The sequence below is a fragment of the Pseudopodoces humilis genome, chromosome 7 (genome assembly GCF_049639895.1).
Source record: "Pseudopodoces humilis isolate 2021_Gansu_Grassland_sample_001 chromosome 7, ASM4963989v1, whole genome shotgun sequence".
Taxonomy (NCBI): Eukaryota; Metazoa; Chordata; class Aves; order Passeriformes; family Paridae; genus Pseudopodoces; species Pseudopodoces humilis.
In genome coordinates this window covers 54,841,415-54,857,896 of record NC_142206.1, presented here as the reverse complement: position 1 = coordinate 54,857,896, position 16,482 = coordinate 54,841,415, and the positions used below count along the sequence as shown (strand labels likewise).

General features: G+C 46.4%; 1 protein-coding gene across 7 annotated transcripts in view; it reads right to left on the bottom strand.

The window, feature by feature from the left end:
- CEP170B (centrosomal protein 170B) overlaps positions 1–14,467 on the bottom strand; it is a 58,194-nt gene extending 43,727 nt beyond the window's left edge. For all 7 annotated transcript variants that reach the window (XM_014249957.2, XM_014249958.2, XM_014249961.2 and 4 more), the window contains exons 1-3: positions 14,376–14,467; positions 13,006–13,141; positions 1,091–1,180 (exon numbers count right to left, since the gene is read on the bottom strand). In XM_014249957.2, the coding sequence (XP_014105432.2) occupies positions 1,091–1,180; positions 13,006–13,110 (195 nt within the window). In that variant the 5' untranslated portion in view covers positions 13,111–13,141; positions 14,376–14,467. The remainder of the gene's footprint in view (positions 1–1,090; positions 1,181–13,005; positions 13,142–14,375) is intronic.
- Positions 14,468–16,482: the final 2,015 nt, after the last annotated feature.

Below are 16,482 nucleotides of genomic sequence, written 5' to 3'. Positions count from 1 at the left end.
ATAGAAAAAAATTAGTGGTACAAGCCTTCCCTCCCTTGCAAGTAAAATCTTCAGCTGCTGTTTTGCCACCATGAGTTAAATTCCATAGCTTTTGAACCAGGGACCCAGCTAGAGTCCAGACCAGTTACTGGAAATATTCCCATTTCAGCAGGGCTCTGTGCCTTTAGCTATTAGGCTGAGAAGGATTAGCACTCACTCTTGCTGTGCTCAGATGCCAGAAGAGGAAGAATGGTTGAGGGCTGCTTTAGCCAGCCTGGGCTGGCTCATCTTGTGGTTTTGTGGTTGTGATGGTGGAGGGCTTTACTAAGTCCCAGTAAAACTCCCATTGGGAAGACAATTATGTGAATCTAGCTTAAGCCTGCTCCAGCAGAGGAATAGCTCCACTTGTATGAAGGAATTGCCAAAACAGAGGCATTCTACGACATTAGGACATTTTTAACAACAATGGTGTATTTAAATATCATGAAATTCGTGTTTCTAACACTGAACTGCATGTCAGACCACAGCAAGGGTTAAGATTCAGTCAGGCTCAGCTCCCTCTTCTGTGCTCACACTATTCCTCGATCTTCATACAAACAGGGCTCAAGGTAGGCAAAAGAGCAATTTTTATAATTTAAAAAATAGGTAGTTTTAAGTAGTTTCTCCCCAACAAAATTAAATGTCTCATCATCCCATAAATCATGCCATGCACTGAAAATCAAGCCACCAAAAGGTCATGCTGCTCATGCTGAACATCTGCTCCAGAATCTCCACCAGTTTAAAATTAACATCCCAACCATGAAACTGAATTTATTTCCTCCCCTTTTGCAAGAGGCTTTATGATTTTGTGATCCCTGACGCATTCTGCAAGAACACCAGTAGAGAGGGAAAAAGCAATACAATATTCACCTAAGTTTTTCCCTCCCAAGATGAGATGCTACATGACCTCCACCTCGGACCTTGCAAATAATTATACACGTTCGGCTTAACTCATGCCAACAGCTGCAGTGACCCAAAAGGGTCTGGGAGCAGGATTCAGCGAGCATACGAGTGCTTGCAGACTCAGCACAGCATGAGGCTGCCCCTGCCAGCTGGGAGGTTTGGTACTTACTCCATTTAAGCTCCCGAGATCCTTCACCCAGTGCTCATCCTTCTCCTTGTCGTAGTTGATTACAGCGTGCTGCTTATCCACACTGCGGGACTGGCAAAGGAAGCACAATGAGCGTGAGACTGGTCAGGCAAAAGTGACACTGTTAATCAGAGCAACACTGAGACATTAAACTGGCTTGATATGGGGTAGGGGGATAGAGCAGGAAAGCAAGAAGGATTAAATACTATTTACTACTATAAATAATTGAAGGATAAGCAGTAAATGCTTCCACAGTTTTTGAAGACAATACGCTATTTGCACGGAGAAGGGAAAATAAAAAGTTTTTTAAAAATTGCTGAAGGTTGTCAAGACTATACCATAACTTCAATAAATTTTATCAATACACACTGAACAAATCCAGTCAAAGTGAAAGCCTGGGGACCAGGATCTGAGCCAGCAAGAGCTAGAAGAGCTCCATTTTTAACTGCTGAGGCAAATGGCCTCATCACTAGGGATGCTCCTATGTGGGATCATTTCCTCCTGTTTTTCAAAAAAGAAAAAAAAAACATTTTCTTGAGTTAAAAATGAAACTTGTTCCCAAAAATTTATACTGTTCCCAGGATTATGTCCTGGAATTGATTAAAATTCTAGGATGGGTTCCAAGTTAGAGAGAGGTTAGTAAACCTGGAATGAGAAAGAAAGCAACTCCAGTAAAATTTAAATTGTAAGCTGCATTGTGGTGCCACAGTGACTGGCTTTGTCACAATGCACAAGTAACGCACCTTATCTTCAAAACAGAGTGTGACACTTGAGCAGGCATCGTGTCAGACTTCTGAAGACGTGCTAGAACAAGACCTATGAATAACTTTGAAATATGGTGTATTACAGCTATAAAGACACCAGACTGTCTGTATTTAGACCTGCTGCCTCCTGTAACTCGAATCCTTGATGCAGTTGACCTCAGGCTCATGGAAGCAGTCACTCTATCAGCACTTACACACAGCACTGAGACCCCCCTGGTATCTCAGGCCAGGGGAGGGGAGGTCATGCTAACAGAGCAGGGAGACTAGCCAGGCTCCAAGTCAGTTAATCCTCATCTTCCTGAGCACCAACCAATGAGTTCTTGCTGAAAGTCCTTCCCTTTTGCCAAGTATAGACACACTGGTTTCCACAGCACCACTCTAAGCAAGCCATTATCTGGGTTCTTGCAAGCATGCAGAAGCAGATTGTTTCAGAGAATTCCTTGGTGAAAACAAAAGAGGCTTTTTTCACACAAGCTGCTACTACTTGCAGGAATTTCTTCTGGCCCTGCCGATATCAAGCACATGAGAAGTATCACAACACCAGAAAAAGGGCATCTCCTTCCCCTGCAGAGCATCCATCAGCCCAGGAGACACATCCTCCAGAATAACCCTGAAGTACCAATATGAAACAAGCATATACCTGGCCAGAAGATTGCCCTTCCACCTTGCAATATCCCTCACACTATTCATGACATGTCACCACAAGCACAGGCAGCGAGGACAGGGGCAAGTGACCCCCTGCCTCCAGCTCCTTCACTAATGCAGTTATCCACATGCTGCTGGACTTAAAAGGAAGCACTTCATGCTTTGCTGCCCAACTGATGCTGCTCAGACAGCAATCACCTCCCCCAAAGACACAAACAGAGGTGGGACAGGCAGAGACAATGTGGCTGGGGACGCCACTCCCGTGCCTCCTGCTATGCTGAGCACTAAGCATGAGAAGCAATACAGCAATGCCCTCCCAGGCAGGGCACACACACAAACCCCTCACCATCGTGCCATCCCCACACTTGATGCCTGACCCCTGACCTCAAGGCAGGGTAGGTCTTAAGCATCTGCAGTGAAGCTACTGATTTTATCTCTTATTATCCACACCAGATGCAGCTCCTCAGTCCATTTTTCAATGATCCAAGTTGCTGTAGCAGGTGTGTGTGGTGTGAGGTAAGGATGGTCCAGGTAAGGATAGTTGAGGGACACTGCCCAAGCCCTGCACCTCAGCATGTGGCCTTGAGGACCGGAATGTCTCCAGGCACAGCCTCAGGTATGACAGCAGCTGATGCTACACAAGCTGGGGTTGTTCCTGATCTGTCACATGGTCCCTCACACCCTTTGGAGAGATGCAAGCCCAGAGTCCGTCCCCACAACAACCTGTCTGTTTGAGCACCGCTCTGGGGCTCCTGGAGAGCTCACCACACCTCACCTACAAAGCAGAGGGGGTGACCAGCCCCCTTCCTATCCATGGGCATTAATGTACCACGCTTCGTGCCACTGGAATCAAACACAACCGTGCACAGGGGACCGTGCCTGGGCAGCACAGACGTGGTCTGTCTTCCCTGTGATCCCTCTGCTACTCAAAATTGTGGATGTCACTGCTCCCAACCAGATACAAAGGAATGCTGATTAACTGCTGTAGGAGTGTTTGCTTTACCTTTTTACAGCACATTATGGAGGCTCATTTAAAGATTAACAGATTCTAAAGGCAGAACAAACCATTTAGCCCTCTTCCGAGGGCAGAAAGGTTTCCACTCCATAAAGTTAACCCAGACAAAAAAATGGGGCAGATCTGGTATCTGATTTTAAATGTATTACAGGTCACTTAAAAAGAAGTTTATTTCTGGGAACCAGCTGTCTCTGAAAAATTCAATTTGCCCTGCATCTGACCCTGATGTAAGTGAGCACAGCCTTTGGTCTGCTGTGTTCTATAACAGCTGACTTCAGCCACTCAGGGGTCCCCAGTCAGACGAGGGTCATCTCAGGGGAGCAGACTTGTATTCAGAAACATGATATCTCCCTCCATAAATGCAGGAAGAGGTCACCAAAGGAACCAATTTATGTCACCTTGTTTTCCAAGGAAGTTTCAGCTGTGTTCAAGAAAGCCCATGGCAAAAGGAGTCAAAACAACATGCAAAATCTGACCCACAATCTTCATACAACCTCTCAGCATCTCTTTAAGAGCACATTAGGAACAAGACAAACCGTTACACAGATTGCACTTCTGTGAAATTTCATGCTTTTGTGGAGAAGAGAAGAATTTTCTTAGTTTGGTTTATGTTAAGCTAGCAAACATCACAGGAACTGGCAGCAGGAGTTCCTAGGGGCCTGTCTCCAAGGAAACTCAAAATAACTAAAATCACACCTTATTTATTTTGATGCAGACTTGCCAAAGGTCACTCTCACTCGAGAACTGAGGTGTGGTTTGTTTCAACATCAGTCACATTTAACATAAACTGCTCTTGTATGCAGTGACAGCAGCAAGCCAGCAGCTGACGGTGCTTTTGTCCAGAGAGGAGCAGGCTCCCTCAATCCTACTTCCCATGAGGAGAGACTAACCAGTTTCCATGCTGGTAACAGCTGAGAGCCCAAGGACAGCCACTTCAGCCCAGCAGGCCAGTGGTTTCTAAGGAGTGACCTGCTGTATCACAGGAAGTGATTTAATGAACCTGAGTCAACACATTACAGAGCTGCCCATGGGTGCAGAGCTCCCAGCCATCTGCAACTTCACTGAAAAGATTTTAGGCATCTATAAATTGAAAAACTGCAATTAAGCTGACTGAATCACTAACATAAGAGGACTTCTAGCCTAAATGCATGCATGCACCAAATACTGAGTCTTGCTTGATGATCAGACATAACGTCCACTACCAAAGGCAAGACTGGATCCATCACAAGTAGACACAGGGGTCCAAAATTTTTTTAAAAAACAACAGAATTTCCAATAAAGTGTTAATAAGAAACCTCAGTTACCTATATCTAGCTGTCAAAAGCAAAAAATAACCAGTACATCCTTGCAGTTAATCTGTTTCACCAGAAAAGCACTTGTGATGGGGTGAGGTATGGGTAAGAGATCCAAACTACCAAACTGGAGCTGGAGCACCTCAGAGGAAGTTGAGAAGAGGAAAAGAAGGAAGGAAGGTGTCCTCTTAGCAGTGCTGATATTCAGGCAAAAAACAAGGCTACATTCTGAGAGGCTGGAATGAAGGAAGAACATAGCATTCTCACCATGTCCAAACACTGGACCTGTTATCAAATGAAAACAATTCTCAGGAAAACACGTGTGCTTTTCTGATTAAGAATATTTACTCTTCTCTTCAGGGAAAACATGTACACTGATTTGTTACTACACTCAGCCCTCATCCAGGGCTGGAATTTCCAGACATTCAAATCACTTCCTAATACAAGGCTGTGCTGCTTTTCTGTCATACTATCTACCATGCATCATGTTTTAAATACCTAGTAGACAAAATGCATACACAGCATATAACTGAGGACGGAGGTACTTTATATATAGCTCTTCCTTCTTCCAAGATCATATTAAGCAGACAGTCCAAAACATAGGAATGGTACCTGCAGGCCTGCCAGTCCCATAGTGGTACCAACAACCTTGGATCAGCAGTCTCCAATCAGCCACACAACCAGGCAGCTCACTTGTGATTCTCAAAACAGCACACATTGTCAAATCAGCAAAATCAGCTTCAAAAGCTTGCAGAAATCTCCACAGAGGCACAAATCACACTGTGGCTACGTGTGCTGCACACACCCTACAGCTTTGTGTTTGGTGAAGGGTCTGATCCAGAGAACAGGGCACTCAGGATGAAAGCATAAGCTGTAGAGATGCTAAGCAAAATCCAAAAGGCAAAAAGACCTGCTTAGGAAGGCAGGAGGAGAAACACAGCCAGACAGCCTGTGTTTCCCCACAGGGCCAGGGAGCAGACACAGCTCAGCTGCCTGTGTAGATACAGATGCTACTTTTTTCTCAGGAGAATTACCATGGATGAAAACCTACCGGTTGGGGCTGAGATTTGGACCTCAGCCCTGCCAGTGCCGCGAGGCATCGTGGTATTGGAGATAAAATAAACAAACATGAGCAGTTTCCCTGTTCCTCACTGCAGTCTGCTGTGCACTTCTGGCACAAAATAACTGCAGTGTTCTGGTGGCAGCATGCAATAAAACAGTTGCTCAAATACTTTCCATAGTGAACAGGTTACATTGCTGCCAGTACTGTGCTCTGCACAAGTGTCCCAGTAAGGAAATACAAGCTGGTGTCCCACTTTAGAATGGAGACAGACAAAACCAAATTCAAACAAAAATAAAAAAAAAAATCTGTTGCATTCTGGCCTGAAATGTGAATTTTACTCCTCAAAAGTACGAAGCTGGGTAACATTAAATGACAGATGTGAACACTGGGTCCTTCTCTTTCACCACAAAGCATTTCACAGCATTGTGTTCATTGGCCCTTTCTGTACTTTTCCAGAATATCAGTGAATGCTCCATCCTGCCCCAAGCTGGTTGCAAGTGTGTCACCCCTGTGGCAGTCTGATCGCTCCCAGGGGCAGGTGCTGCCAGCTTCTAATGACTCTGCCTAAGCAGACAAATCTCTTCAGCAAGTGTAGCCACCTCATCCTGGGGCTGGACTCACTTTACAGCTCCCAGGCTGCAGAGGCTCCTGCCTTCAGCTTTGCTGCAGCCAAAATCATGGACTTTGCGGATCTGTGGCTGAACCAGGGCCTGAGTATTCAGGCAAAAAATAAGGCATTGAACAAAAGAGAGAAATCCCCCAGGAAAATGAAACTGTAATCCCCACAGCTTGGCGAAGGGATTTGGAGGCTGGCACGGTTCCCACAGAAACTTAACCCGTTATTTTGGGGTAAAATGGGTTTTTGCTTGCTGATTCCCAATTCCCAAAGCGAACTGGTTCAAGTGACCCAGGGTCAGATCCTGACCGCAGGCAGGGAGCATGCTGCCCACAGATGCACTGGCTTTCCCTTTGTTTTACATGGCCACCCAGGAGGAATGGAAAAGCATTGTTTTAGGTGGGACACAAGCCTGAATTTTTATAGTGCAGCTGAACTGCTACTGCCTGGATCAGGATCTCATACAAGGAAGATACATCTCCCTTTTTTCTCTGCCCACTCCAGAGTGGAACAAATTCACCCTTGGCAGTCCAGGCTTCCAGCACCTTGCTCTCTCGACTCTAATAACCACCTGCCCTCAGTGCCACCATCACCTCTCTCCCTCCCTACCCTGCCTCCAGCAATGAGCTCCCCTCTCAGGTCTGACAGTCTTGCTATGCCTTCTAGCCTCCTATACCCACATCCCACCAGGACTCAAACCTCCTCCCATCAACTGCACATTAACAGAACAGAATGGGACAAAGAAGAGCCAAAAAAACAACTCAAGGCCTGGAAACACAGGATGTGCATCCTTCCTCCCACAGCTGCTGTTCCAGCACCTAGAAACACTACTTGTCAAAAAGCAGAACGTTCCCAAGGCTAGATCCATTGCCTTCTGTAAGGCACTTCCATTGTAACACCTAAGGAATTAGTCTTGGCAATTCCCAACACCCAGGGACTAACTGAGGTGCTTGTTCACACCCTCAAACTGCAGCAAAACAGCATGGGTGGGGCATCTCCCTGTCCTGACTACAGCTACCCACTGCAACCCTGCACTTCCATGGGGAAGGAGGTCCAGACACAAAAACCATCAGAGATTCCTCGTGGCTTCTTCTGAGAGCTCCCAGTGCTGGAAATACATGAGCAATGGAGGGATACAATTTCTGCACTGTAGTGAATCCACCTAGAAGGACCAGAAAAAAGATCATCTACCAAGTTCTCACCATCTGCTTCTTCCCAGCATAACGCTGTACACCACACCTATTCTCACTTGTTTATGCATGCACTCACTAAACTACATAGGAGAGACATGGAATTATCAAGTATGGCCCAGGGAAGGCAGGATACATCAGGTCAATGAAACCTTAATTTGACCAGATGTCACACACAGGCAGAGTTCATCTTTGCACTCTATTATTTGTGGAGCACGCCGTGCACCTTGCATACCAGACACAGAACAGATCCTGCGGGGAAAAATACCCAGGAAGGACACAATAACAGATTGCATCTTCATGCCTATGTACACAGGGGCAGAGGCAGAATTACACAGGCAGCCTTCAGCAGCCTTCACATTAGCGTGTTGTAACTGCTCTGCAGTTATAAACACTTGACTTAGCAGCCATAAAAATACTCCTTCAGTGCCTAGAATGCTTGTAATTCCCTGTCTTTTTAACAAAGCAAGCTAAAAAGATGAAAATGCAATATTGTTACCTTTATGTGCTTCACCAGAACGAACTTGTATGTTAGCTCACAAGGCCCTGCCACTCGAACTGACTAATTAGTATCATAAGCAGCATGTGAAGTCCCATCTGGACCAGTGACAGATGCTTGGCTAGGAGCTTTTACAGCTCTCTCCTAACACCAGAATAATAGCAAGTCTTGACCCATCTCAGGCCCCAAGGGCGATGCTGCTCAGCAGCCACATCCTGTAATGCCTGCTTTGCCCACACTGAGCAGCTTCTGCCCTGTGTGCACCACCCTCTCCACTTCTCCAAGTCCTGCTGCTCCTCCACTCACTCTGCACAAACAGAACCCTCGTTGTACTTCCTCACGTGGCCAAATCTTCATCTCTTGGTGAAGCTTTATAGAGCAGAAATCCAACCACTAGATGCAAAGATCTGACCTGTGGCTTCCCGTAACACAGGTGAAGAGGCTGAACAAGCATTTTGGAAGTATCATTACACTCTTGGCTTGTCCTTGCCCTTTCCTTGACAGCTGCTTTGACCACTGAGCCCGGATGCCAGGTTAGGCATACCCTGATCTAATCTAGCACAGCTGCTCTTACATCTACATCCCAGCCTTGTGGATACCTGCACCCAGTTCCTCTTTGCCCAACCTGTGACACTTCTCCACTCCATTCCCGTGCCAACCTCACTCCCAGATGAAATTACTTAAGGCAATACTATCAAATATGTCCCTGCTGACCACGTTCAAACTCCAGCTTTTATTCAAACGTTTGGAACTTGGTCAAACACATTTAGACTATTGATTAAGGAAAAAAAAAAAACAAAACAACAAACCACCACCTCCAACCTAGTCATTCACTCTTGAAAAGCTTCGCTGACCCAGCTCTACTACATTGACAGAACTTCAAAGAACAGGCTAAATATACTTTTAAATAATTGACCTGAAGAAAACAACATTTTTCTGAGAGTTGCTCACAGCTAAGACCAAAGAAGGGAGATAAATGATCACATCCAGAACACACTGCCTAAAACAGACGCCCGGAAAATAAACTCTCATCCCAAACAGCTACAAAGTTTAGCAGAGTTATAAGGAATTGCAAACAGTGTCTCCTGATAGGAAATGTCATACTGTCTCAAAAGGCATACAGGATGATAAAGGCATAAAACAGAAAGCACTATGCTGCTTGCACCTACTCCTGCTGTAACTCACACTCGTGTACAAACTCACACTCGTGTAGGACAACTACACACCCAGAGCACCACTCTGAAGGGAGGGAAATACTCAGGGGACCACTGGTTAAACATTTCTATTCCCCAAATTTTCCAGTAAACATCACTCTCAAACAAAAACATGGAAATCATGATGCTACTTTCCGTTCTATTAAATATTTACATTTAGTAAAAATGCAAAAAAAAAGTTCTGTTTAGGAGCAGAGGGGAATGTTTTAATGGTTAAGTGAAATTTTTGAGTTTGCAAAAATGTTTGTCCCCTGAGTACCCATCGCATCAAGCAAGTGATCAAAGCTGAAGAAAAGGGCAGCTACATTTCCCAAGAAGGATGCTGGGGAGAGGGAAAAAATATTTTCTTCAAGATGATACCAAAATTCTTTTATTTTTGATTTAAAAACAGAGTAGATCTTTTCAGAGCATTATTTCCTACCACTGCCAAGTTTAACATTAAAAACCCACACCAGTGTAAGTTAGTGAAGGTCCAGATTTCCATACTCCTGTAGTTTGTTGGCTATTACCTGAAGGAACCAGCAAGGCTGTTGAAGAAATCAAGCACTTTTCTTAGAAAACAGGCAGAAGTGAGCCCTGGCTCTGGAAGCAACACTGCATACCAAACTACAGCTACACCTCATGGCATTTTCACCCATGCATTAACATAGAAACCCAATGTAAATCTCGCATTTACTTGTATTAGAAGCTTTACAGGGCTGCAAAAACATTTAAAATATTTCTAATCCTCTTAGTAGGTATAGAAGATATCAAGGTATATTATGTTTCACAATTATCAGACCTACTCAGTTTTAAGATTAAAGACTCTGGGTTTCTTCACCTCTTTGTTAATCAGAAAGCAAATCCACTACTTATACTATGAAACAAGAAAACCAGACAAAACTAAAACTTGATTGCTTGGTGACAAAGCCATCCTTTTTTGCTGTTTAGAGATCTGACACCTTGAGACAGCACATTCCAAAAAAATCATCAAAAGACAAGACACTTCTAAAACAGTAAAATGAGAAAGGCAAGACTGCAGGTCTCCAGGACAAGGATTATCTCCGTGTTGTATGCTTGAGTACTGTGTTACACATGGTCTCAACAGGGAACCACAAACCATATCACGATGAAATCAATAAGCAGTAACAGCCTTAGAGATGAAAAAACACTGACTAGGTCACTCAGTCACTGCCAGTCTGTTCCCAGCTGTGCACTTTAAAGGATTAAATGCCAATATCTTGAAATATGCATGAAAAATAACCATGCAGTGAATATAAAGTTTCAGGGTCAGTACCATAGAAATACTACAAGGTGCAAACAACTGCCACAAGAGCTCTGTCCATCTGCTCTGATAACTGCCCTGCTTCTTAAGCTTCCCTCAAGACAAATGATTGTGCCAGTCTGCACAACGATTCTGTGACATGGACAGTCACAGTAGGGAAAAAGTCTATTTTTAGATCTCATCCTCCATCTGCTCATATACAATTCTGCTTGGATATCAAGTCTCTCTGTTCACAATTTCTCTTCTGCACTGTCTTACTACAAACATCTCATTTGGAGCCTCAGGTAGCTCTGGAAAACATCTTTATAAGCAAATGGCTAGGAAAAGAATGTGCTGTGCTGTTCAAAACAAGACCTTACATGTGAGCCTAGAAAATGCTTTATTACTGGAGCTAGCAGACCAGTATGTTTCTAAAGAGTCACATGTAGCTCACCCCATGAGCAGAAGCTGCTGGCTTTTATAGACAATCCAGAGCCTTCACTCTGGTTAAATAATGGAAACCTCTTTTAATACCACCCACCACCTATGAGTACCCAGATACAACTGTTTCACAGATATTCTTGGCTCCACCAGCAATCTCAATTCATTTGCCTTGTAGAAAAGTACATGGCAAATGAAGAGCATCACAAGTTTGGGTACTCCACAAGCAACACTGACAAGCCAGCTCAGACTTCCAAAGAAGCATGAAATACTCTGGTTGATATGGAGTGGCTCACAATCCATGACATTCAGTTATGCCCATAAGTAACCAGAGACACAAGCTGTCCATTTTAAACATAACTGGTATTTGGGTACTTTTATTTTAGAGTGCACAGCTTGAGACGTGACTGTCAGAGTACTGAAAGCCAACAGTAAAAAAAACAACCCTCAAGTTGCTTCCCAAGATATCAAGATGGGCAGCCTAAAACTCAGACCATTTCTGGCAACCAGGGCCACTGTGTGTTTTCTCCCTCCAAGTCATGAGAGAAGATGGCAATCAGGTTCCTGAGCATCCAAATGCAGATGTACAGCAAGTATCAGGATATTTTTAATGTCTCACCTTTACACACCTCATCAGCCAGACATGTAGAAACATGAAATAAGAGGTAGTGTGATTCATGGGAGAACCCAAACAAAAGATGTGCTGTGGAACAGGAGCTCCCAACTCCACCACTGCAGCACGGTTGTGCCACTCACTGCCAGCAGACAGAGCAGGACAAACACTGCAAGCTCTCCTCTTGTGGACACTGATATTTTATTACAGCTAGGCAGCACCTGGCCCTTCAAGTACACTTCGTACAAGAACTTCTAACTCTCTAAACAGACCTCCTACTAACGTATCGTACAACTTCCCTGCAGCAACTACAAACACAGCCTCCTCAGTAGATCATCAGCACAGCATTTAGGACATACCTGTGATCAGGTCAGCAGTGGAAATTATGAGGAGGGAGTCTCTATTGTGCAGGCAGCTTCCTAATTTTGTCACCAACAGGAACATTTGCCACCTTCACAAAGAGGCAAAAGGGGGATGGGCAGGTGCAATAGAACATTTTTTGTGCACTTAAGTACTCGTGGCATGGGTCTAGCAGAAGTACTAATTTAATTCTAAGCTTCTACAAATTCCTGAGCTAAACTGCTCCTGTCAAAAGCTCTTTGCAAGATTCCAGCTCCGTTTGTCTGGAGTGACATCTACTACACTATGCTGTCAAACATCAGACCACAGTCAACACTTCAGACATGCTGGATTAGGTCCAGCAGAGACACATGCTGGTATGGAAAGTGGTAACAGAAGTTGAAAGTTTGCCCAAGTAACACAATTACTTTGGGAAGAGGCCACCAGCCTACTCAGCCCACCAAAACAGATTTCCTCTGCTAAACATCAGTATTTTCTACCATGATAAAAACACCTGAGAAATACCAGCATAAATAATTTAATCAAACTTAAAGGGAAAAACAGGTAAACAAAAAGCCCTGCCTGCATTCAAATCACATGTAAACAGTGCATGTATTAAGAGCTAAAAAAACCAGCAGCATAATCACAGATCAGGACAGAATGGTATGTCTTTGTTTATTGCTTCTAGTAGCATCAAGACAGTTAATCTATTTGATTAATCTCCCACCACTACGGATCCTATCCATCTGATGACATGGCAATTTGAAAACCTCACTTGCGCTGTCACAAAAATGAAATCTTCAAGGTAAACACAGACTCAGGATAAAAAGAGAAAGTTCCTTTTAAAAGATGTCACTTGAAGAAAGCATCAAACATCTCTACAGATCCCCAGCATTACATACATATCTACTGCATCTTCAGAAAAAGTAATTACAAAAAAAACCCCAAAAAAAGCCACATTACCTGGAGCATCAGTTCACAGTCATCTCTGCCAACAAATATCATCTCCCGAGGGAGCCGATGGCGAATGCCAGTGCTGCTCACCAAGAACCACGAAGTCACGCTCATTTTGGCGCTTGGCACTTAACCTTTATACATCCTAAACACAAAAAAACCCACAGACACAGTGAGCTATTAATGAAGTGTGCAAGTACAACAGTGTCTAGCTGCCGTTGCCAAATTTCCCCCTACCATGGGACCCAACGCTGCCTCATGCACTCGTGTTCCTATCTGAAATCTCTGGTGACAACAAGCAGTTGTGAAGTGTCTGCCAGAACCTGCTGCCCATGTGCCATGTGTAGGAGCTCTGCAGCCCTGGAAATATTCCCACGGCAAAGTAAGAGTAAAGATCTGAAGAAAGGATTGTTTTAAAAATTGAAGCATCCGGCTGAATCCAATCAATGAAATGATGAAATATGGTGGAGGGGGAAAAAGAGAAAATAGCTAAGATCTCTTTTCCAGAACATTTCCTCATCACTACCACTGTGCTACACAGCTTGAGCCTCCCCCATCATCAAAGATACGGACCAGCACATCAGTGAGGTGACATAACGTGGCTCCTCTAACCTTTCACAGTGCATTCCCAGGAGCGCTTACACCAGCGCTGGGAGGGAGGGGACCAACCTCCCTATTGCTCATCCCACTTCCACACTGATGTAAGTTGGGAGCACACAAATCCTTCCTTCCTCCCTGGCTACACGGCTGGTCCAAACACCACAGGGCTCTGCTAAGGCAGGGCAGGAGAGGCAGGCTGCGGCTCCCAGCGGCGCTGTCGGTGCTCGGCGGGCGGAGGGGCGGCAGCTGTGACCTGCGTGCGGCACTCACCGGCCACTCTCCCGGCCACACCTGTTTGTTGTCGCTGCTACAGCCCGGCTGCGGGCAGCCTGTTCCTGCGGCCTCGCCGCCTGCCTCTCCCACAACATCCCATTCGCCTCTCCCCGCATGAAGGAAGATCCAGCGGCACACGCCAGGCTCTCGCCTTCCCCTCACCCACCTCCCGGGCTCCCAGCTGCATTCCTAAGCGCACCGGGGGAAGGAGATCTCCATTTTCCCCGAGCTGCGCGGCGCTGCCCGGCCCGACCGCCGCCTCAGCGGCCCCGGCGGCCCCGGTGCGCGCAGGTGGGCATGAGTGACCTCGGCTGGGGACGGGGACAGCCCGCCCGCCCCCGCCGCCTCCCCGCCGCTCCGGGCTGCCGCGCCCGTGTCACGACATGCGAGAGAGCGGCCCCGACACAGCGCGGCCCCGACAAAGCGCCCGGGAAAGGGAGCCGGGAGCAGCCGGCACAGCCCTTTGTGTGGCGGCCCCGCAGCCCCCCGCCCGCCGCCCGCCCTACCTGCTGCGGCCCTCGGCGCGGTGGCAGCCGGGCACCGCGCCCCGCCAGCCGGCTCTGCCTGCCCCGCGGGCCGCTCCCGGCGCCCGCCCCGCTCCGCCCCCGCGCCGCAGGTTCCCGACGTCAGGAGGCGGCTCCAGCCCTGCCGGGCCCGGCCGGGGGAGGCGGCCGTGCTGTGGCCGGGCCCGCACCCTGCTCGCCGGAGCTGGTGGGACACCTGAGCGGCAGGTGCTGGCCTGCCTTTGGGTCGTGTGACATCGATGCAGGGACGCGACCGTGGGATGGGTTGGGTTGGAAGGGGCCTTAAAGGTCATCTGCCTTAAAGGTCATCTACCCTGCTGCCGTGGGCAGGGATGCCAACCACCAGAGCAGGTTGCTCAAAGGCGTATCCAGCCTGGCCTTGAACACCCCCAGGGATGGGGCATCCACAGCTTCTCCAGGAAGCCTGTGCCAGTGCCATGCCCTGGTTCAGCATCCCTCGCTTCAGGCTCTCAGAGGGGCTCAGTGAGTGTCAGCAGAGCCTCTGGCACATCTCTGACCAGCGTACAGCTATCCCTGACCTGGGAAGGTCCAACATGCAATGCCATGGCACTGGAGATGCTGCTTCTGCTAGACACGGGAACCAGATCCAACGCCAGCCCTAGGGACGTCCAACTCAAGCTGCTTCTTCCACCCAAATGAGCCCCAACACAGCCTCTTCTGCCACCCAAATACCAACACCAGCCTCTTCTCTAGCCCAAGTCCCAGCACAGCCTCTCCAGCCACCCAAGTGAGCCTCAGCACCAGTCTCTCTCACTCCACCAGGCTGCAGGTTGGCATCCATCTTCACATACCCTCCTCATCCTCTCATAGGAAGGAACCTAAATGCAGTTGGCAGGACTGAATTAATCTTGAGCATCTAACCATGGAATAACAGCCTGAAATGGGTGCTGTGAAAAGACATGCCATTTTAATGAGTTCTTTTCAGTTGTAGGTAACTAAAAAGTGAAGAACAATAAGTGCAGCAAGTGAGACAACTTTTTCTCCCATTGTGAGGAGCATTGAATATCATGGTAAAGCTTTCTCAAGAGAGCCCCAGCTCCTGCAGATGTCAGTGAAGCTACAAAAAGCAGTGGCTTAACCCTGGTTCTCTGGCTCCAGCTGACACAGGCTGCTAAAGAAAGCCTATAGGAAGACACCAAATTCATAGTGATGATTCCCCAGGCTCATATTCCAGCTGGAAAGACAGCTTTGCATTTGGACACTGTGCATTTGGGTTTGAGTATCATTTCTCAGTCACCTGCAAGAACTTTTTTTGGTGTCTCCAGTGTACTTTGGAATTTTGGCTCAGGATGTAATCTTAATAAAGTCTGATGGCATGGAAACCAGAAGTGTGGCACACCACTTGCAGGGGGTGGCCCTTTAGCCACATCACATTGTGGGCTTACTCCTGGTTTATACCTTTGCTGCAAGGCTGAGGAGACATTAAGAGCAAAGTGACCTGCAGCAGGACTGTAAGCAGGGAAGGAAAACAGCATTTTTTCTTTCCTCCTCTTTGTGAAGAGCTTTTGGACTTTGTATTATTTAATTAATAGTATTATTGCCTTCTTTAATAAACATTTGACTTCTTTCTTGGCAGATACATCATCCCCCAGGGTGATTTCAGGGTATCGTTATCTTCAAAGTCTTCGAAGCTGGCTGAACTGTAGCATCTGTGTTTTATTGAAGTGCTCTTGGTCTCTGCTTGGAGCAGAGCACCACACCCTTGCAGCATGCCATGTCCCTCAGACACCACGCAGGAGCATGGAGGGAGCAGCTGCCATTTCCACAGCACTTTGAAGGCTTTTGTAGAGTGCAGCCATGAAGTAATAGAAATCTTTTATGAACAAGAATGGACTTCTACCCTATTTTGCCAGGTCATCCTGTCACTGAATGATGTTTCATTATTGATTTAACTGACCTATAGCTTAAGTTTTTATAGATATTATTCACTTCTTTCTGAACTACATCTATTTACTGGAGAGGCTGCTCTATGAACCAATCTGTAGAGCATCTCTATACTGCTCAAAGAAAGTAGGATAATTTACTTCTTTATACAAGCCTGCCATCTAGGCAAATCTTTGTTATAAGT